This window comes from Stomoxys calcitrans, chromosome 3 (genome assembly GCF_963082655.1).
Source record: "Stomoxys calcitrans chromosome 3, idStoCalc2.1, whole genome shotgun sequence".
NCBI classification, from domain to species: domain Eukaryota; kingdom Metazoa; phylum Arthropoda; class Insecta; order Diptera; family Muscidae; genus Stomoxys; species Stomoxys calcitrans.
Genome location: NC_081554.1, coordinates 123,899,514 through 123,922,479, shown reverse-complemented (window position 1 = coordinate 123,922,479; position 22,966 = coordinate 123,899,514). Strand labels below are relative to the sequence as shown.

Genomic DNA, 22,966 nt, shown 5'->3' with positions numbered 1-22,966 from the left:
CTTTGTGTCACAGAAAACCCCAAATTGAAATGTAATACAAAAATGTGAATACCCTGACAATAAAATGATGCAATTTTAGTGAAAATTAAGACATGCCACAAATCTTGCGAGAAATTTTTAGGTTTCTTTTTGCATAGGAAGCAAATATTGAAAAAAAATCAACTAGGCTTAGTATTACGAGGCACAAAAAAAATTATTCTTAACGCTGTAAAGAAGAGAGATTACAGCAGCAGTACGATTATTGCAAAGGTTTTTAAGAGTAAAATTGTTGTGTTAAGAGAGAACATATGGCTTGGCAAAGATAAGGCGCTGCACGAAGCACTGCAAAGAATTCGCAACAACGACGACAATAGACCAGTTTAATTTGCAGAGTTCTGGGTGTTCGTTCAGCCACAAGAAATAAATTGTTTAAACAATTTCATTTGTTATTCATTCATATGCCAGTCGGCCACCGGTCAAGTGTAAATGCTTTGCTCGCTCTCTCGCCGATATTCGCAAACCTTAGCCGTTGTCGGGTCGTGCATTTTCATAAAACCGTATTAGAATCGTTCGGATCGCTTAAACGTTTGTCTGACGTACGCCAAAAGTCTGTGTAAATGTGAACTTTGAACAGAATTCTTATAAGTGTGGCGCTAAGTCATAAAACAAACGAACGTAAAAAAAAACGAAAAATTAATTGGAATAATATTTGAGACGAGAGGGAGAAAAAAGCCTCCTGTGCGGCTGTAACATTAATAAGAACAAAAATACTCTACTGTATAAATATGATGGTGTGCTTTTATTACAATCTTATCGATTAGTGGTCACACGTCTTTCAAGCAATTAAAAAGGTGGCATTCGAAAATGATGTCGTTAAAAACAATTAATTGAGAAAAATAAATTTATAAAACAGTAAAAAAGAAAAACATTAAAAAAATTTTGGTGATAATTCTTTTGTGATAAACACAAAACTTTCAAGGCGGAATAGTGCAATTTGAAACTTGACCTGAAAAACGGATTAAGAATATTGTTTGATTATTTTTGAAAAACATCATTTGGATTTATACGAAACACCCAAGGACAAATACAATCTTGAGGAGATTTATTAAATGGTAATTACAGTAAACACTAAGCCATTAAAATGTTATATACAAAAAAGCCTAAAACCAATACCAACTGGATTGAAGAAGATTTTTTTGAAATACTTTTGTGCTCCAAATAGCCATGTGATTGAAATTGACAGTGAAGTATTTCAATTAATCGAAAGTTTATTTCAAGATTATTTAATTGCATCAACATGTTTAGGTTAGGTTACAGTGACAGTCTGTAATTAGACTACATTATTTTTTTTTTTTGCATTATTTTTTTTTCTGAGCCAACACATTTTTTTGGCTTTTGTTCATGATAATAGGAAAAGTGGAACATTATCCTTTTTTTCATTTTTAAATTTTTTATTGAAAAATTTTAATTTTTTTTTATGATATACCCTTTTAAACAAGAAATAAAAATGTGTTTGTTGGGCGGGCCTAATTTTATATACCCTGCATCCTCGATTAGGGTTACGTTAGGATCCATCACTAAGCCAATGATTGGGTTGTTGTGTGCTCTAAATACTTAAAATTAACCCCGAAAAGTTAGGAATTCCGTGTTACTCACAAAATCTTCCATTTTCTTCGTTCCATGCCATGGTGATAGAAGTCTGGTATTGAGTCCCCATCTAAGTGCCGGTATCTGTTAGCCGCGAAAGCCGGGCAATCACAACGAAAATATCTCATCGTTTCATCATCTTTTGCACATACTATCCCTAGCCGCACCTATACTGCATAAGTGCGTTCGTAGTCCTATGTGTCCCGTTATGATACCGAAAGCTTCTTACTTCCTTTTAGTAACAGCCTCGTATTCTCACGATCCGCATCTAACCGAGGATTTTCGTCCTCCTACCGATCGTTCCACTGTTCCACAGTGCTACATATGATTTTGTTGCCAAGGCGTCGGATTAGCCAAGTTTATCAATGGCAGTTCTCTCGCCTTTGCTGCCAAACCGTCTGCTCTTTGATCCCCTTTGATACGCTGTGGTCCGATCCCCCGATTTAACATCTTCAGCCCAGTTTAATTATTTCAAAACAATCCTTTTTAGCACAAAACATGGTGGATGGTTGGTAAGATGTGGTACGGCTGAACTAGCGTTTTTTACGTATTATCCACTACATCACTATTATGACTTAGTGAGTTTGAGACGGTTTGGCATAGGGAGTTACAGAGCCAAAAGTACCGGAAATTTTCCCCTTTTTGAAGAAAATGAAAATTTTTTACGGGAATGATAAGTTTTATTGATTTATTTCCATTTTCTTTAGAGCATAAATATATACTACGAATAGAGTGGTGAAGTTATTCCTTCATCCTTGCTTTACGATATAAAACAACAAAAGTTTCTAAAATAATATGAAAGCAGCTATTGTTTTGAAACGAAAACTACATTCCAAACGACTTTTTCAAGATTAGCTCTCAATGCAAGAATTCAGAAAAAAACTCAAAATTTTCAATAATGGATATTCCTTTATTACACGTTCCAGATTTCTTGTAATTCAGCTTAGGAAGTCATATTTCATTTATTTCAGCCGGTGTCGGCTGTAAAATTAAGCAGCCCCTTGAAATGGGAACAGTTTTAAGCTTAGCCTTTAGCCGAATCGGTCTGAAAATTTTTCAAAAAATTCATTAGAAAATCTAAATAATTTAAGTTAATATTGGGTTGCCTAAAAAGTAATTGCGGTTTTTTTTTAAAGAAAGTAAATGCATTTTTAATAAAGCTTAGAATGAACTTTAATCAAATATATAATTGCCATTTTGTTCGATATCCTTCCACGCTCATAGAACTTCTGGCCTTTATCTGCAAAAAACTGAACCAAGTGCGATTTTATAGCCTCATCATTGCCGAAAGTTTTACCATTTAAGGAGTTCTGCAAAGATCGAAATAAATGGTAGTCTGATGGTGCAAGGTCAGGGCTATATGGTGGATGCATCAAAAGTTCCCAGCCAAGCTCACTCAGTATTTGGCGAGTGACCAAAGATGTGTGCGGTCTAGCGTTGTCCTGGTGGAATATGACACCTTTACGATTGACCAATTCTGGTCGCTTCTCCTTGATGGCTGTATTCAATTTGTCCAATTGTTGACAGTAAACATCCGAATTAATCGTTTGGTTCCTTGGAAGCAGCTCAAAATATACCACACCCTTCCAATCCCACCAAACAGACAGCATAACCTTCTTTTGGTGGATATCAGCCTTTGAAGTGGTTTGAGCTGGTTCACCATGCTTGGACCATGATCGTTTTCGACTAACGTTGTTGTAAACAATCCATTTTTCATCTCCAGTTATGATTCGTTTTAAAAACGGATCGAATTCATTGCGTTTAAGGTGCATATCACAAGCGTTGATTCGGTTTGTTAAATGAATTTCTTTCAATACATGTGGTACCCATATTAAAATTGACGCCAAACAAACAAATGTAAACAAAATTTCGCGCACTTTTTTTCTAAAGCAAGCTAAAAGTAACAGCTGATAACTGACAGAAGAAAGAATGCAATTACAGAGTCACAAGCCGTTGAAAAAATTTGCCAACGCCGACTATATTACTACTATATTACCGACAATTACTTTTTGGGCTACCCAATATTATTTTTGAGGCCAAAAACTTTGACTAATAGGTAAACACTAATATTTTCCTCCGTTTAGTTTTTATTTTTATGGAAATGCGAGCATACCCCGATCCACTTTGCTACCCCTGTTTTATTGAGAAACTTCTGAAAACCAAGGAGATCAATCAGATTATAAAGTTATGAAGTTCTGTCATAAATGAGTGTATTTCAGAAATCGGCCCCATCCCGTAGAGAAAGTACGAAGAACTACTGCTATTAGGACTTTTTAGTACATAAATATTCGAATTTAAGAGACATTTTCTAGACGGCCGAGTTATACTGTTAAGATGTACCAGTATCCCAATTTTGAGAGCTATACTTAATCCGTAAAGGACGTTCCATTTTGTACGTTTCAGAACCTAAATGTATGAATTTCAAAAAAATCTTGTACTCGCCTGATACGCCTGTGAATTTAGTACCTAAATGTAAGAATTAAAAAAAAAAATTCTAGTCGATCAACATATGCTGTCAAGGTATAAATGTATCCCAATTTAAAGAGATGTTGATAAATCCATAAAGAAATTGGAATTTTGTTCCTTTAAGTATCTAAATGTACTGATTTAAAAAAAATATATGGTCTCCCAAAACATTTTGTGAAGCTGCAACTGTTTACCAATTTTGAGAGCTGTAATTCAATATATAATATATACCGTCAAGGTTTAACTTTATCTCAATTTTGGGAGCTGTATACCAATCCGCCATTTTCTAGGTTTAAATGCCTAAGTGAGCGGATTTCAGAAAAAAATTGTATAGTCGTCTATCTAGGTGTCCTTGAATCCCAATTTGCGGTACTCTAACTCAATTCCTAATGAATTTACTAAACAGTTCCAATTACAGCGCTAAAGTATGTTTTCTTCCACTTCTGGTATGATTTGTTGCTGCTTATCCAATTTTTTCAAGAACACTATACTTTTTACCAAATTGCTTATTTGTGGTATCAAATTTAAGAATTTTTAAAAATAATTCTTTCACCTAGCATTTCCTTAATGTACTTACATGCCAAATGTCAGTGCTCTAGTTCAATTTGTAAGGAAAGTACCAAATGGTTCTAACTGCGGCACTAAATGAAAGTTTTCTCCCGTTTCGAGAATTATTCTTCAAAGTATTTCTTTCCACTTCCATTTTCCATGACAGTATTATGTAAGAAATTTTGAAGTAGCTAGCTCTAGCCGTTCGCCCTGTGGAAAGTTCACCTATTTCGTTACGTTTTGGTACTTTTGAATACCTAAACGAACAAATCTTCAAAATTTCACATAGTTGCTCATTTTAGTTGCTACAGTGTACCTGAGTACCAAAATTTGGAGCTCAATCCGCAATGAAAGTACCGAATGGTACCAATTATGGTACCACACATACAATACTATTTCTCCAACTTGTAAAATGACGGGAAATGCAAAACCCTTATAATACGTCGTGTAATGGTGTTTAAGAAGATTGCATTGTGAAGGTTGTGACCGCTTTTTGGCTGCATTTTATTGACAATAAATATTTATGTAGTGTCATTCAGAAGTCAATTTTTCTGTATTATTTTCCCCCTCTATAATTTAAGTTATTTAAATAGTTATTATTTTAATGGAGTAGAAACAACAAATAGTATGAATTATTTAAGGTAACATTAGGACTAGTTTGGCTTAGTTATAGAACCAATAAATTAAAATTAAATTAAATCTCAAAATCATTAATTATCTATTTCCTTTACTTTTTTTTTTCTTTTTATTCCTTCAATAGACATCCCCGATGTGAGAGTGAGAAAGAAAACGTTTGCTTCACACATATATCGTAAAAGAAAAATCAAAATTCCGCCAAATCAGCAAAAACCAAATAAATCTATGTGTTTTAAGCGACAAAAGACTAAATTGGGATTTTTAATGTTACCCAACAGATAGTAAAAGTGAAATAGTGTTTAAAATTTAAATAAAATAACCCATAGAGGAAGTAGTCGGTCCCGCTTAACAAACCCGCTTAGATTAATTTATTAAATAAATTGAACAACTCGAAAATACTCAAATAAGCCTTGCTATCGAATTGGTTATATTACAAATCAGCAAAAGGGAACTAACCTAGATAACAACAACAACAAAATGGCCAAATATTTCTTAACATTTGTTCTACTGGCCTTTTTGGCCATGGAGAACAACAATATCTACAATCGCCTTCATGCCAAATCTCAGCACAGCAGTGATTCCAATGCTGTGGTACATTACATGCGACAACAATATCAGTATCGCCAACATGCACAGCCTCTAACGAACCATCACCCCACCCATGATCACCACAAGACACACCATGCCCGCAAACATGTGAAACAACATCAGCGCCATAACAGCGACAATAAGGAGGAGGAGAAAATCTCCAGGCGCTATGGTGAGAGGATAAAACGCCACATGAAACAACAAATGGAACATCACAAAGAGCATGATCAGCTGCTACAAGATCGCCAACGGGATCGAACAGTTTACAATCGAGAAACACTTCGGGCAATGCCACGTTTGTGGCAGCATTTATCGACTGCTTATGACTACGGGACCGGTGAAGATGATATTAACGAAGACCAAACCGTGTTCGGCGGTGAATCTGTTAATGAAAGCCAAGAATATCCCAACGATGGTGATATTTTAAACACTGATACTGCTTTGTTGGAACACGATGAAAAAATTACAGATATTGTAGAACCCCAAAAACCTGCACATATAGGTTGTCCCAAATGTGAAAGTAGCCGTAATGAGGATATGATAAGTGAAGAGGAATTAACTCGTCTACGTATTGAGTATGTTAAGCAGCAAATCCTAGATAAACTAGGGCTGAAAGAAAAGCCCAACATACCAGCAGTCAGCTTGCCCAAGCCAATTTTGGAGGGGCAAACCATCCAAAAGGAAGATGATGATTCTTCAAAGAAGGATATGGATGATTATTACGCCCGAACCAGTAAAAAGTTTATTTTTCTAGAAGTTGGTAAGTGCACGATTTACTCACTTACACTTTTTTTCTTAAGTATTTGGGTGTCATAATAAATTAAAAATTAGTCTTATAAACTCTTTGCGATGGATCGCATTTGTCCTAATTTCCTATTTATTTTTTTGTTGTTGAAATATGAGTTAGCATTCGAATTTAAACCAAAGAATCGGTTTTTTTGAGAGCCTGTTTACTAGGAAGGCAAACATGCGCCAATTGGATAGACCATGTTTTCTCAGCAGAACGATTTTGATATTCGACAATCAAATTATCTAATTAGACTGAAAGTGTCACATCCAGGAATATACTTAGAAGGTTTATAGATTTTGGCCGCTATATAGACGGAATGTAGGCTATAAATGGCGCCTTAATCCAATAATGGTACACTGGCTCTATAGGTTATTAAGCCTCGGTGAACGAAACGTAAGGATATTACAACAGGATCGGGAATATGTTGTAGGTGGGGCGATGAGAATCCCCCAAATCTACTAAGCGGGGTAATCGAGGCAACGATAGGAGACTTGAATGGATTGAAAAATGTTTTTAACGGATACCTAAGACCACACGAGCTACGAAACTCCAGAAGTTGTTGCCATCTAGTAGTTCATGCTACACGGATGGATCAAAGCTGGAAGGCAAAATAGGTTTTGGTATATTCATTGTGGAACCAGGGACTGAGATATGTTTCCGGCTGCCCGACCATATACGAAAATCCGGGCTATAAAAGAATGCGTAAGATGGTAGGGTATCATCGCAAGAACGTTGAGTGTGAATATCTTAATTCACAGTAAGCTGGCCATTAGGGCTATGTAAGTCGTAAAGCATATACATAGCTTTGAATAAGTTTATCCAACAACCTGGTTAGTGTGGTTTGCCTTACTAAGTGATGAGTTATAACTACATCTAGATTTTTGGCACACAAAACAAGTTCAATTTTCTGATGGTTTATTAATATACCCTCCACCATAGGATAGGGGAGTACTAACATCGCCATTCCGTTTGTAATACCTCAAAATATGCGTCTAAGACCCCATAAAGTACATATATTCCTGATCGTCCTGACATACAACTGAACAATTTTTAGGTCGCCCCTCCTATAATAGAGTGTATAACAAACAGAAGAAATATGTAAAATTCAATGAATATCGCCATGGGTCATATATTCTTAACTGCGCAATGGATGAATGATATGTGCAGAAGCTGTTTCTACGTTTATGTTAGGTAAGGTTAGGTTAAAGTGGCATTGAGAATCGGTTCATTTAAACTTTTACTATGCATTGAAATGATATAGAACCGGCAATGCTTCCGGTGGGAATTGAACCCACGACCCTCACAATGGTAATCCGACATCGCTACCAACTCAGTTACTTGTGCGCTCAAGGAATATCTTAATCTTATCTGGTTTTCTATACAATATATAGGTTTTGTTCTATGTTCAAATGATATGTTAAAAATTTATTCAAGTTATTTGTTCGGGAAAATAACCAGCGAAACTTATTTGGCATTGAACATGCTAAGTTAGCAAAATCATTTTGTGCGTGAGGTTTTCTTTTATCGAATCACCTTAACTTCAAGATTTTATCTAATCTTAAATAAAAACTCATCAAAATATAATACAGAGATGTGAGGTCGTAAAAAAGTTATCAGCCAAGGCATTGCTTACCATTGCGCTACGAAGGCCTCCATAGCGCAGTGATTAGCATGTCCTCCTATGATGTTGAACACATGGGTTCGAAACCTCTCGAATACGCCAGAAAATATTTTCCCTCCTAATAATGGAGGCATTTGTGAGATACTTAGCCATGTAAAAACTTTTCTAGTGTCGCACTGCGGGACATCGTTCGGACTTGGCTATAAAATGGAGACCCCTCATCATTGAGCTTAAACTTAAATCAGACAGCATTCAGTGATATGTGAGAAGTTTGCTATTGTTCTATAATGGAATGTTGATGGCCAAATTTGCATTTTGCATTTGCTTACGTTTCTCCTAGCAAAGAAAAATTCTTTATTTTCAAATTCACTAATTCAGATAATTTTTCAAAGGAAAAAGAACCAAAAGCGACACACCTTTTGCCTGACAGTTCGAGACAAGCACACAGCAGATATTCTACTATTTCCCCTTTCTTTACGTTCCTATAAACTTCTGCAGAACCTTAACTTGCCAATTAAATCTGAGTAAATTTTCCGTTCGACTAATTTTACAGGTGGTATCCATAGCAGAGGGCTATTGAGAAAAGTATCGCTTTTAATTGTTTAAAGTTTAATTTGCTTTTTAGATTAAAAAAATCTGTCACACCATAAACAATTAGAACCAAATATATAAGAAAAAACCATAGTTGACCTTTTAACTAATTTATAAATTTGTAATATATTTTTTTTTTCAATGCCCTCCTTAGAAAAAGAAGAATGTCAAAAACTGGAATCCCAACCGTCGATGTGTTTCTCATTCAAATTGGATGACACTGATGCCGACAACTATGAAGTTCGCACTGCTGTTCTGTGGATATTTAAAAACAAGCATCAAAACTCAACAAATTCCAGAAATCATACTCTTTTAGCGGAGAATCAGCAAAAAATTATAGTTTCAGAGGTACAGCAAGAAACTACATCGAATCGCAAACCTGCTGTCAAAACCATTGCCGCGCAAACAGTTGATGTCCAAGGTATGTATATCGACAAGTTAAATATTCGAACTGTATACTAACTAGGTTAGGTTAGGCTGAACAAGTAAAAGCGTGCTAAGTTCGGCCGGGCCAAATCTTGGGAACCCACCAACATGGATTCTGCAAAATTAAAAAAAAAAAATTTTGTTGAAGGGCATAATTTTATTCTACATACCAAACTTCTGTCAAACCAGAAAAAAATTAAGCTTCTAGGAACCGAACAACGATGATCGAGAGACCGGTTTACATCGGTTATAGACTGATTCGGACCGTATTTGGCACAGTTGTTGGAAGTCGTAATAGAACACCGCATGCAAAATTTAAGCCAAATCGGACAAAAAATGCGGCTTGTAAGGACTCGAGAAGTCAAATCGGGAGATCGCTTTATGTGGGAGCTATATCAGGTTATAGACCGATTTAAACCGTACTCGCCACAATTGGAGATTGAAAGATTGACTTCTCCTATCAGGAGATAGGAGCTGCATAAGGTTATAGACCGAATTGAACCGTACTTGGCGCAGTTGTGGAGAGTCATAACAGAACACTTTATGCAAAATTTCACCCAAATCGGATAAAAATCGGGGATTGTAAGGGCTCAAGAAGTCAAATCGGGAGATCGGTTTATAAACAAAAATTCAAGTAGAGCTCTACTTGTTTCACCGCTATCGTGATTTCGCCAGGCGGACATGGCTAGATCGAATCAGGATGTCGGGGCGATCTAGAATATATATAATTTATGGGGTCTCAGATCAATATTTCGAGGTCTTACAAACGGAATGGCTAGATATTATGGTGGGTATAAAAAGAGGTTTCTGCTTTAATCCGTCCCTTGCCATTATATTGTATTATGACTTTTTTTCTCAAAAATTATATCCCGTTGCACGAATGAATGCCCCTTGCCTATTTATGGCTAAAATAACGTTTAATCCATTTAAATATTAATAAAGGTCCTAAAAGGTATACCAAAACGGAAAAATGTGTCAAGTCTTTCATTCACGAAAAGCCATCTAACATTCTCGAAAAACCATATTACCTAAGAACAAAATGAGATATTGATAAAATCGGTTTACATACTTCGTTTTTATTAACAATTAAGTGAAGGAATATCACTTTTAATCGAATGTACAGTGGTGGTCATATAGGAACAACCTACATCAATGTAAAGTATCTGTGCAAAATTTCAACCGACCAAATTCTTTCATGGTATTTTCCCTTACATCTCTTTAGAAATGGTGACCCATTCCTTGAGTAGTCTTATGTTTATGATCCACAAAAAACCATGACAAAATCACCTCAAATCCATTATGTTGCGTCGATTTGTAGCCTTTAAAGTGTAGTTACGGTCAATTTTTATACCCTACACCACAACGGTGGTACAGGTGTTATAACTTAGTGAACTTGTTTGTAACACCCATAAGGAATTTGGGACAAGCATTTTCTTGGGTGTCAGAGATTTTAGAATGAGCGCAGAATTTCAAGGCGCTTGGAACGCTATTCTACGTTCGGCTAGTGGAACAAATATTCTGTCATAGCCATCTAGAGTATAGTATTTTCTTGGGACTAAAGATGAATCCTATTAAAACTGAAAAAATTGGTTCAGATTTGGATATGGCTCCCATATATATGTAAATCCCATCTGAACTAAAATTGCAAATATATCATCTTTTGTAAACCGATTTTCTTGTAAGTCTCGACATTATTGGAGAATTTCATAGAAATCGGTTCAGATTTAGATATAGCTCCCATATATTTTCGTCCGATTTGGACTATAACTGCAATTATATCGTTATTTGTAAACCAATTCTCACAATATTTTGTGAGTGATTCTCTTATACGTCTCGGCATTATTGTGAATTTCATAGAAATCGGTTTAGATATAGATATAACATCCATATATATTTTCGTCCGATTTGACTAAAATTGCTATTATATTGTCATTTGTTAACCGATTCTCATGAAATTTCGCACGAGTGATTTTCGACCTTGTTGGTGAATTTCATAAAAATCGGTTCAGATTTATATAAAATTCCTATATGTTTGTCCGATTTGGACTAGTATTGCAATAATTTGGTCATTTGTTAACCGATTCACGCTAAAATTGGCAGAACGGATTCCATTATGTCTCCCGGTTTCGCTATTGAACTCAATAGAAATCAGTTCAGATTTAGATATAGCTCCCATATATATTTTTGTCCGATTTTGAATAGTACTCAATATATTAGTAATTGTTCGATGAGTAAGGTCACCCCACACCCAAGTTTATCAGTTGCCAGCACCATGTGCTGGATCGCGTTGTCATGGACTCATGGAGACTAAATCACCAAACATCAAATACTTCTTTGGACATGATTTGAACAAAAATTATGACCAATTGAAAGCAGCCTTCAGAAATGATAAAACTCAGATAAAGGAAACAGGCGGCTGGACAGACGACATAAAGTTACTCTTTCACCTCATTCGTGTATTCAGTCACTCCACTAAGAGATGTCAGCTCCTATTTGTTAAGTTCAAGCAGACCCCAAGTATGTACAATACATGCTGGAACTGTTTTGCCATTCTAGCTCGTCCTGCACTTGTTTTGATTCTCGGAACAGGAATCTGTAGATTTGAGTGACTACCCAAAAGCTCTCAAATGTTTGAAGACCCACAGGAAAACAGATAAATTTCCTGTCAACTTTGCCCGAAACAACCAGTGATGTGAGCATGCTATCAAAGTTATTGTATGTAAGACTTATAAAGGGTAATTTTTTACGAGCTATAGGAAAGTTTTTCAAAAAAAAAGATATAAAATTCAGAAAATTGCACGAAATCTTTTTTAATCGATAGAACGGTCCATATTATTTAATGTTTGAAGATTGCAAATGCAAATTTTGCCCATGAACATTCCACATAGGAACAGGGGCAAACTTCTCACCTATCAATGAGTGCAGTCCGATTCAAGTTTTAAGCTCAATGATAAGGGGCCTCCTTTTTATAGCCGAGTCCGAACGGCGTGCCGCAGTGCGACACCTCTTTGGAGAGAAGTTTTACATGGCGTTGTACCTAAAAATGTTGCCAGCAGTAGGAGGGGAAAACCACAGTTGAAAATTTTTTTCTGATGGTCTCGCCAGGACTCGAACCCAGGCGTTCAGCGTCATAGGCGGACATGCTAACCTCTGCGCTACGGTGGCATCCGCTTAGTCCAATTTTGGCATACTCTTTCCAACATTTCGGTCGGTATCTGACGAACAAATGCTTCAATATTGTCTTCCAATGCGGCAATTGAAGCTGCCTTGTCTGTATAGACGTGAAATAAAATGTTCACAAAACTCGCCTCTCAATAAGTCCATTGTTGGGCATGTGGCACCGTCTTGTTGAAACCACATGTCATGCAAGTCAAGCTCTTACGTTTTGGGCAAAAAAGTTGCATATCATCTCACGATAGCGCTCACCTGTCACAATAACGTAACGATTCGCATCATCTCTGAAAAAGTAGGGTCCAACGATGCCACGAAACTGTGACTTTTTCTGAATGCATTGGTAGCTCTTGCAATGCTTCTGGCTAATCTTCACACCACAATCGACAATTCTGCTTCTGAGCCAAAATTGAGCTGCGTCATAAAATGGAACAAGCGCGCGATGAACTTTCTTAACAGAGCACGCATTTTGATATAGAACTCAATAATTTGCAAGCTCTGTTCGTTTGTAAAACGTTTCATGGTTAAATTATATACCAAACTGAAGATGTTGACAGTTAAACAAAACACGAAAAGTGCGTGAGCTGTTTCAACCAGTGTTACCAAAGCAGATAATAGCTAAAAAATCACCCTTTACAACTCCAGCAGCAGTCCCAACAGGGACAAGCTATCACTAAAATTCATCCTCTCCAATGACAACGTGAATATCTAACATCCTTGTGTGATGTGATAATCCTATGTAATGTTACCACAAAGCCCTTTAAACTCGATCAGATAGAGAAAATAGAGAAAGTTGGGAACTACAATTTTGAGATAGTCAGCAATTTTATCTACCTCGGCACCGCCGTAACGGAAACAAACCACACCAGTTGTGAAATGAAACGAAGGATAAAATTGGCTATTTTGAACTGAACAAGCAGACGAGGAGCAAAGCCACCTCTCGACAGACAAAAATTACGCTATACAAACTCCTTGCGAAGTTTGCGTTAATGTCTCCATTAGGCGTGGTACAAAATGAGCAGTATGACGATGTAAAATGTAGTTAAAAGCATCAAAATACAACGTTTATGTTGGCTAGGTCATCTTGTCAGAATGGGTGAAGGCTTGACATCTCGAAACTGTGTGTCAGAAATAGGAGAAGAAGAGCAGAAGATCGAGATGCTTGGACATCTATTCTACATTCGGGTAAAGGAATAAATCTTCTGTATTGGCTAATTGAAGTAAAAGTAAAGTAATGTAATGTAACATATATTTTTATATGTGGCTCTGATGCTTGTGTTTAATTATATTACTTAAAAAAATTGCACAAAATGCCTTTATAAAAATTGTATACCTATTTTGTGTGTAAGGTTTTTTTATCGAATCACCTTAAATGTAATAATAAAAACTCATCAACATATGAGAAAGGGATATGAGATTCTTAAAAATCCATCACTTTAATGGATATACAACTAAGCCAGTAATCGGCTTGTTGTGCGCTCCTCGAAAAAGAAAATCAAAGTCAGGAATTCCGGGCTACTTACAAAAAACCACTACAGGATGGGGTGTATACTAATCACTTCATTCAGTTTATAACATCTTAAAATATCAAACGTCTAGATATTCTAAGTCTATTCAGCCATATTCGTCAATTTGTTTAAATCACGATGGCGTTAGACCTGCATCAATAAAATACTTGATTAGCAATCAATCGAACCTGCATCAATATGATACTTGTTATCGATTGATTAGCAATCAGTCGAATCAATTTTTAATTAAAAAGTCAATAAAAATTTCAAAGTTGTTATGAAAATAAATGACGAATATTATTTGGGGTCTTAATGGTGAACTAAAGCTAGATTTATGTCAGATCTGGTAGTTTCTCGTCCTTAATCTTCATATATTGTAGGGTTTTCTCATTGCATAATTTTTCTTAACAAAAACCACTTTTACTTGTAACCCCAAAAAATGGCCAATAATAATAAGAGAAATGTAAAATAGTTTCTTTAGAATTGTCTATTTGATACCCATGTTTAACATATACCAACAACAATAATAATTAATCTAGAATATCCGGGTTATACCTCCCAAAATAGAATTGTATTTATTTGGACTTTCGACGCTTGTTCAGCTCAAAACCAAAAGAATTGACCTCTTGATGACCCCACAAAATACGAAAATATACTACAATCCTATAATAGAAATATTTATGAAGAAAAAAACCTTGTTTTTTGCGATTACTTCTTTCAAATATTGTTGTCATGTAGTCACATGTACACAAAGGAACCAAAGTGTATGTATACAAAAAGTTTGTTTTGCTCCAAGTTGCCAATTGTGGTCATAAATCATAGAGACAACTGGGTATATATACGTGTCCACGTACGGTGCTCACTAATCTGGGAATTTTGTGTGTGTTTTCGAAGTATGTCACATTGTCAAAGGCTATCACTTTAGATGAACACTCCAGCCCTCGAAGAAAAAAATCACCTAAATATAAAGAAACAATTTTGTTTACAATCGAAAAAATATACAAAGTAAAAATTTCCCAAAAAAAAAACAAAAACATCTTCACAAATCAATAAAGCAAGTCAATAGAAAAATTATTACCTCAATGGCAATGGCCGATCTCAAAAAGTTTATTAGTATTCATTCGGCCGCAGCTAAATCTCATAAATACTGTTGTTGGAATGGAAATCGAAAATATGAAAAATAATTACCGATTCGATTAGACCATGTTCTTTTGTATTTCCGCCAGTGCGTGTTAATTTCTACACGATTACAGATCGCATTTTTGCTAGAACTTTCCAGAAATTTGGGACAGATAGAAATATATGTTCTATAAATAGGAGTTTGACTAATATTGCAATAGTGTGGTCACTTCCCATCCTCACAAAATAGTGATTACAGAATTCTGCTGTTATTACTGCTAAATTTCCTAGAAATCGATTCAGGTTTAGATAAATGTGGCACAACATTAAATACGGATTTTTTTATTACTTAGCTAAATACTCCAGTCGAATACCATCAAACACGTTTCACATATACATACACTGATAAAAAAAAGTTGGCTCAAAACTCAAGATATTTTCTTGTTCGTAGGATTATGGCAATGAAAACGAGCCAAAGAACCTAAACTTTAAAATAAAGATGCTATCTTTTAATTTAAATACCTATTTACAAGCGGAAAAGACCATCCGTTTCGAATTTTGATCGCTGATTGATTCTTATTTTACATTATATTAGATACTGTTGTCTTGCCCCAAGGTCAATTTTCTAACTTTTTACGATATATTGAACTTCATTTTAGATTTTTATACCCTCCACCATAGGATGGGGGTATACTAATTTCGTTATTCTGTTTGTAACACCTCGAAATATACCTCTGAGACCCCATAAAGCATATATATTCTCGATAGTCTTGTCATTTTAAGTCGAGCTAGCCATGTCCGTCCGTCTGTCTGTCGAAAGCTAACTTTCGAAGGAATAAAGACAAACGCTTGTAGGTGTAGGTCGGTCGGAATTGTAAATGGGCCAAATCGGTCCATGTTTTGATGTAGCTGCCATATAAACCGATCTTGGGTCTTGACTTCTTGGCCTCTAGAGGGCGGAATTCTCGTCCGATTTGACTGAAGTTTTGCTCGCAATTCTCGTCCGATTTGACTGAAATTTTACACGTGGTTCTTTGGTATCACTTCCAACAACTGCGCTAAGTATGGTTCAAATCGGTCCATGTTTTGATATAGCTGCCATATAAACCGATCTTGGGTCTTGACTTCTTGAGCCTCTAGAGGCTCAAGCTGTCATATACGCCTATCTTGGATCTTTACTTCTTGAACCAATAGACCGCGCAATTCTTATCCGATTCAGCTGAAATTATGCATGAAGTGTTTTGTTATGACTTCCAATAACTGTGCTAAGTATGGCGCAAATCGGTACATAACCTGATATAGCTGCCATATAAACCAATCTGGGATCTTGACTTATTGAGCCTCTAGAGGGCGTATTTCTCTTGGCTGAAATTTTGTACAACGGCTTCTCTTATGAACGTCAATATACGTGTCTAATGTGGTCTGAATCGATCAATAGCTTGATACAGCTCCCATATAAACAAATCTCCCGATTTTGCTTCTTGAGCCCCTACAAGGCGCAATTCTTTACCAAATGAATTGAAATATTACACAATGACTTCTACAATGGTCAGCATTCATTTTTGGTCCGAATCGGACTATAACTTGACATAGCTCCAATAGCATAACAGTTCTTATTCAATTTTCATATTTGTCTAAAAAGAGATACGGCGCATAGAACTCGACAAATGCGATCAATGGTGGAGGGCATATAAGATTCGGCCCGGCTGAACTTAGCACGCTCTTACTTGTTATCTTTAATAACAAGACGTAAAGTTAAGGATTTATCAACCTACCATTTAAAATAAAAAATCATGAATATTAATGAAAATATTTTTCACCAAAAGGAATGTTTCCTTTAAAAGTTGGAGAACCGATCATCTTTAAATTAAGTTTGCTAATTTTTGGCTCAAATCTTTAGAATTAGGACAAACATATTTTTTTTAATGTAGATTTAGGAGACACTAACTTTTGGAGGAGAAAAGCTATGTGGTTGAAATTTTACATAAATACTTCCCATTAGTGTAAGTCCGTTGGGATTGTAAATGGGCCATATCGATATATGTTTTGATACAGCTGCCATATAAATCGATCTCCCGATTTGGCTTCCTGAGCCTATGTGGGGCACAATTCTTATCCGATTCGGTTAAATTTTGCAAATGGTGTTTTTTCCACTTCCACCAACTGTGCCGGGTATGGTTCAAATCGATGATAACTTGATATAGCTCCCATATAAACCGATTTGATGGATTATTTAAATTACTAATATTATTTCCCTTTTCTTATTTTGCAGATGAGTGGATAAAAATCGATATTGAATGGCCCATAAAACGTTGGTTTGGCAATCATGAACTAAATCATCTCATTCAAATTACTTGTCAGTCGTGCGATATGACTGCCATGGATCACATCATATCCACGGAGAAGGATTATAGACCATTTATAATGGTGAACACGCAAAGTCGCAAACGGCAAACACGCCAAAAACGTAATATCAACTGTACGCATGGTGTCACGGAGTGTTGTCGTGAGAAGTTGTACATTTCATTTGCTGATATCGGATGGAGTGATTGGATAGCAGCACCTGAGGGCTACGATGCATACTTTTGCCGAGGTTCCTGTAACACAGTGGCGAGCGTGGCCAATTCTGGCTCACAACACAGTACATTTCTACAGGTTGGTGTCCCTAAATAAACGTATTTCTTAATAAAGTCAGTATTGGAGTTTCTTATAAATTTCTTAGTTATAACCACAAGAAATTAATTACCTCTCCGTTGCGCCTTCTTTCATAACACACTGAATAATATATTGTATTTCGTGGCATAATTATAAGTAGCAGTTATTAAAGAATAGATAAATCCTTTAATAGCTGTAAAAAAAAAATAAATCCACAACATTCAATTGGATATTGTATTGTACAACGAAGAATGCTTGTTTGATCTCCAATTCTGATTTTTAAACTTTGTTTTGTTGTGTATTCTTCTGAAAAACAAAAATCTCCTCCTTTTTTTTTAGAAATTGTTAAACAAGCCTGGCCAACGCCGCAAAAACCTGGAGATGGTGCCTTGCTGTACGGCTAAAAAATACTCATCACTGCAGCTGTTACTTGTGCAAAACATAACCGCCAGCAGGGAGATGATACTTCCCAATATGGTGGTCGAATCCTGTGGTTGCAGATAGTATCATATTCTTATATCTAAGTATGTTAAGGCCATCGCTTAAAATCCCATTTGTAAACCCTTAAAAGCCAAACCCAAAGAAACATCGAACAAAATTATCTCTAATTTAAGAACTCCTATTTAATGTTAACGAGTCATCTCATCACAATTTATTTTATTTGTTGTCCTTTAATAACAATTCGCTTGTCATCAATGCTACCACCACTGCCATTTTATATTTAAACATAGGTTAGTTGTTTTAAGAAATTTGTTGTATTTTGTACTTAAGTTCTCCTGGAGATGCCTTAAGTTAGTCTGGCTATAGTTTTTGTGCTTTATCGTTTAATTATTTATTTTCCATTTGTAAATATTTAAATTTAACAATTTAAGTGAATTTTTCTTCTATATATATATATATAAGTAGTGTGATATTTTTGTTTTTTTTTTGTATTTCGTTTTCTAAAATTGTCTGTCTTGATGATAGTGGAGTTATTCTATTTTGAATGTTTTCACAGAACCATTGATTGTTGAGTTTTTTTTTTTTTTGAATTCCCCATTTTAAATGGTTGAAAAATTATGACCTTACTAGGATCCCTAAAGTTTTGTTTGACTCCACATTCATTTTGATAGGCAACATTATTTGTAAGTAGTAAAATTGAAATTGTTGTACAATTATTAAAAAAAATCTCTTAAGAGAGCGCTACAAATTAAAAAAGAATATATTTTAAAAATGTTTTTAAATGATAAATAAATTGTTTTCTCCTTTCCACGCCACTCACACCCGCCCCAGCCGACCGAGCGGACACTTCCCATTTAGTTGGAATGCGTAAATCATAAAGTCCGAATTGCTGGATAATTAGTTAGTGAGGGGAGGTTAACGCTAAAACTGGCTAAAGAAGTTTCGCAGCCAGTAAAACACTTAGGTTAGATCAACATACATATTCTGACTTCTGTAGATATTATACAACAATACAATACAAAGGAATACAATTATTTCATTGGTAACTTCTACAAGTACAAAAAAACCACAGACGAAGGATAGATTTATTTATTACATGTATCCGTATAGAATCGGTAAAGGATATACTATTGTACAGTTTGTTAGAGACATCACACAAAGAGCATAGCATAAAAAACTCCCAAATGGCCACATTAGCATCAACGTATACATGAAGGTTAAAGTTAGGATTTTATATTCTGTTGAACAATTTTGTAGTCATGATCTGTGGATTTAAAAATTTAAAGTTTGAGGCCATCATAGCGCAGATGTTAGAATGTCCGCATATGACGCTGAAAGCCTGTGTTCGAATCCTGACTAGGACATCAACATTTTTATGCGGTGTTTCCCCCCCCTTCTAATGCTAGAGACATTTGTGAGGTATTTTCGAAATATTCGTCTAAAACCCAATAAAGTATATATATTCTGGATCGTCTTGACGTTCTGAGTTGATCTAGATATGTCCATCCGTTTGTCGAAATCACGATAGAGGTCGAACGCGTAAAGCTAGCCAGTTAATATCGATGTAGGTCCTTGGGGATTGCCATATCGTTTCTGATTTAGATGTAGCTCCCATATAAACTGATCTGCCGATTTGACTTTTTGAGCCCCTGTAAGCCGCTATTAATTTCGATTTGGCTGAAAATTTTGCATGTAGTGTTCCGTTATGACTTCCAACAACTGTAAGACGCAATTTTTGTCCGATTCGGCTGAAATTTGAGATGTTGTGTTCTGTTAAGACCTCCAATAATAACCTTATATAGATCCCATATAAACCGATCTCCCAATTTGACTTATTGAGTCCTTACAAGTCGCAATTTTTGCCCGATGAGGCTGACATTTTGCATGCGATGTTCTGTTACGACTTCCAACAACTATGCCAAGTACGGCCAAAATCAGTCTATAACCTGATATAGCTCCCATGTAAACCGGTCTCTCGATCATCTTTATTCCGTTCCTAGAAGCTTTCATTTTTGCTGGTCTGACAGAAGTTTGGTATGTAGAAAAAAATTATGCCCTACAACTTAATTTATCTTCTTCTTATATATAAAAAAGAGGCCACCGTAGCGCAGAGGTTAGCATGTCCGCCTATGACGCTGAACGCCTGGGTTCGAATCCTGGCGAGACCATCACAACAAAATTTTCCGCGGTGGTGTTCCCCTCCTAATGCTGGCAACATTTGTGAGGTACTATGCCATGTAAAACTTTTCTCCAAAGAGGTGTCGCACTGCAACACGCCGTTCGGACTCGGCTATAAATAGGAGGCCCCTTATCATTGAGCTTAAACTTGAATCGGACTGCACTAATTGATATGTGAGAAGTTTGCCCCTGTTCCTTAGTGGAATGTTCATGGGCAAAATTTGCATTTGCATATACATATAAAAATCAATTTGTATTTGTTTGTAGGTTTGTTTGTTTGTGTGTTCCTTATAGACTCAGAAACGGCTGAACCGATTTTCTTGAAATTTTCATAGATGGTGCATAATGACCCCGTGGTGAAAATAGGGTACTACATTTTTTGATATCTGAACGGGAGCCGGACCCTCCCCCTTACCCTAATTTTCAGAAACGCCAGGTCTCGGAGATAGGTGGAGATTTAAGCGTAATTTTGTGTGCTCTCATACAGTACCTTAAAAATAAAAATTTGGTATCCAAATTTCGGATGGGGTACTTAGACGGGCTGCCCCACCCTAAAACCTGCCCCACCCTAAAAACTTGCCCCACCCTAAAACCAAACATATATTTAGACCAATCACGACAATATGGGACTCAAATGAAAGGTATATACGATAAGAAAACGTATCTGATATCCAATTGTCGGACCAAGTGCTAGGGGGACCACCCCGAGCCCCAAAACACCCCTAAATCGGACATATTTACCGACCATGGCAACATGGGACTTAAATGAAGGGTATTTGCGAGTAGAATACGAATGTGATATCCAAATGTGGGACCACGTTTCTGGGAGTCCTCCCCTTTCCCAAAACACCCCAAACTTGACTTTTTTACTGACCATGGGAATATGGGGCTTAAATAAAAGGTATTTGAATGTAGAATACGAATCTGATAATCAAATATGGGACCAAGTGTTTGGGGGCCACTTTTCCCCAAAAACATCTCCCAATGGTGACAAATTTACGACCATAGCAATATGGGGCTCAAACGAAAGTTCTTTGGGAGTAAAGCACGAATTTAATATCAATTTTCGTGAGAAGTGTCTATAGGGCCACTATTGCAATATGTCTATGGGGATGATTATTGCAATATGAGGCTCAAATAAGAGGGTTTTTAAGTGGAACGCGAGTCCGATATATATTTTCAAGGCCAACTCACTGAGTGGCCGCCTATCCCCAAAACACCCCCCAAGCCGGTCATGTTTGTCGACTATGGAAATATGGAGATCAAATTAAAGGTATGTGGGAGTAGACCACGTATCTGATATCAACATTAGGGGCCAACTGTCTAGCGGACGTCCCACCAACATAACAACCCCCAAATAGGACGTATTTGCTCACCCAGACAATTTGGGTCTTAAAGAGAGTGGAACTAAATATTCATAGTTTTTAGGGCCAATACCCCAAACCGGATATATTAGCTGACTTTTGCAATAAGGAGTTTAATGAGATTAGAAAACGAATTTGATATCCAATTTTGGGGGCAATGACAATATGGGGTTCAAATAAATGATATATAGATATATGAGAATAGAGCACGTTGCTGATATATTTTCCGGGCTTAGTGTTTGGCGCACCACCCCAATCCCCAAACACCCCTAAATCTGGCATATTTACCGATCATGTCAATGTGGAGCTTAAATGAAAGGTTTTGGGGGGTAGAGCAAGAATTTATACCCATTTTTGGGACCAATTTTCTGGGGATCAGCTCCTTTTCCAAAATACCCCACAAACAGCAATTTTTTACTGACCATCGAAATGTGGGGCTTAAATAAAGATATTTGGGAGTAGAATACGAATTTGATATCCAAATGTAGGACCATGTATTTAGGGCATCACCCCTTTCCCAAAACACCCCCAAAGGGAAAAAATTTTTCCACCATGCCAATATGTGGCTCCAATGAAAGGTATTTGAGATTAAAAAACGAATTTGATAACCTATTTTGGGGCCATGTGTTTGGGGGACGCCTCATTGTGTAAACTCCCCTAAGTCAATGGAAATATGGGGTTTAAATAAATGGTATTTGAGAGAAGAGCACGATGTTGATATTTTTCAGGGTCAAGTATCTGGGGGACCACCTCTCCCCCGTAAACACCACTAAATCAGATATCATGAGAATATCGGGCTGAAATGAAGTATTTTAAGAATGGAGTACACCTTACACCCAAACTTAAATTCGTAGACCAATAAAGATCATATGGGATTCAGATTCAACATTAAAAATTCGTTATATATTCTGTATAACGGTAGCTTTTTTGTTCCATTATGGCATAAATTCACAATATTTGCTGTTTTGAAGTGTTTCACCGGAGCAGAACCACATTAAGTTTTTGACAACCTACATCTTTGGAGGTGGAAAAGAGGTTAGCATGTCCGCCTATGACATATATACCTGTGTTCCCCGGCGTGAACATTAGAAAAAATTTCAGCTTTATCCCGTTACTAATGCTGGGTACATTTATGAGGTATCCTGCCATGTTAAAAACTTCTCTAACAAGTGGTGTCACTTACTTTACTCTACTTTTATTGGATATGACAGAACATTTGTTCTATTAGCCGAATGTG

The 22,966-nt window shown here is 36.3% G+C and overlaps 1 protein-coding gene across 1 annotated transcript; it reads left to right on the top strand.

Moving 5' to 3' along the window:
- Positions 1-403: 403 nt before the first annotated feature.
- On the top strand, positions 404-18,926 carry LOC106091824 (growth/differentiation factor 8). The gene is made up of 5 exons (XM_013258499.2): positions 404-1,091; positions 5,402-6,625; positions 9,022-9,288; positions 17,364-17,746; positions 18,086-18,926. The coding sequence occupies exons 2-5, from the start codon at positions 5,755-5,757 to the stop codon at positions 18,248-18,250; spliced, it is 1,686 nt and encodes a 561-aa protein (XP_013113953.1). The 5' UTR covers positions 404-1,091; positions 5,402-5,754; the 3' UTR covers positions 18,251-18,926.
- The last annotated feature ends 4,040 nt before the right edge of the window (positions 18,927-22,966 follow it).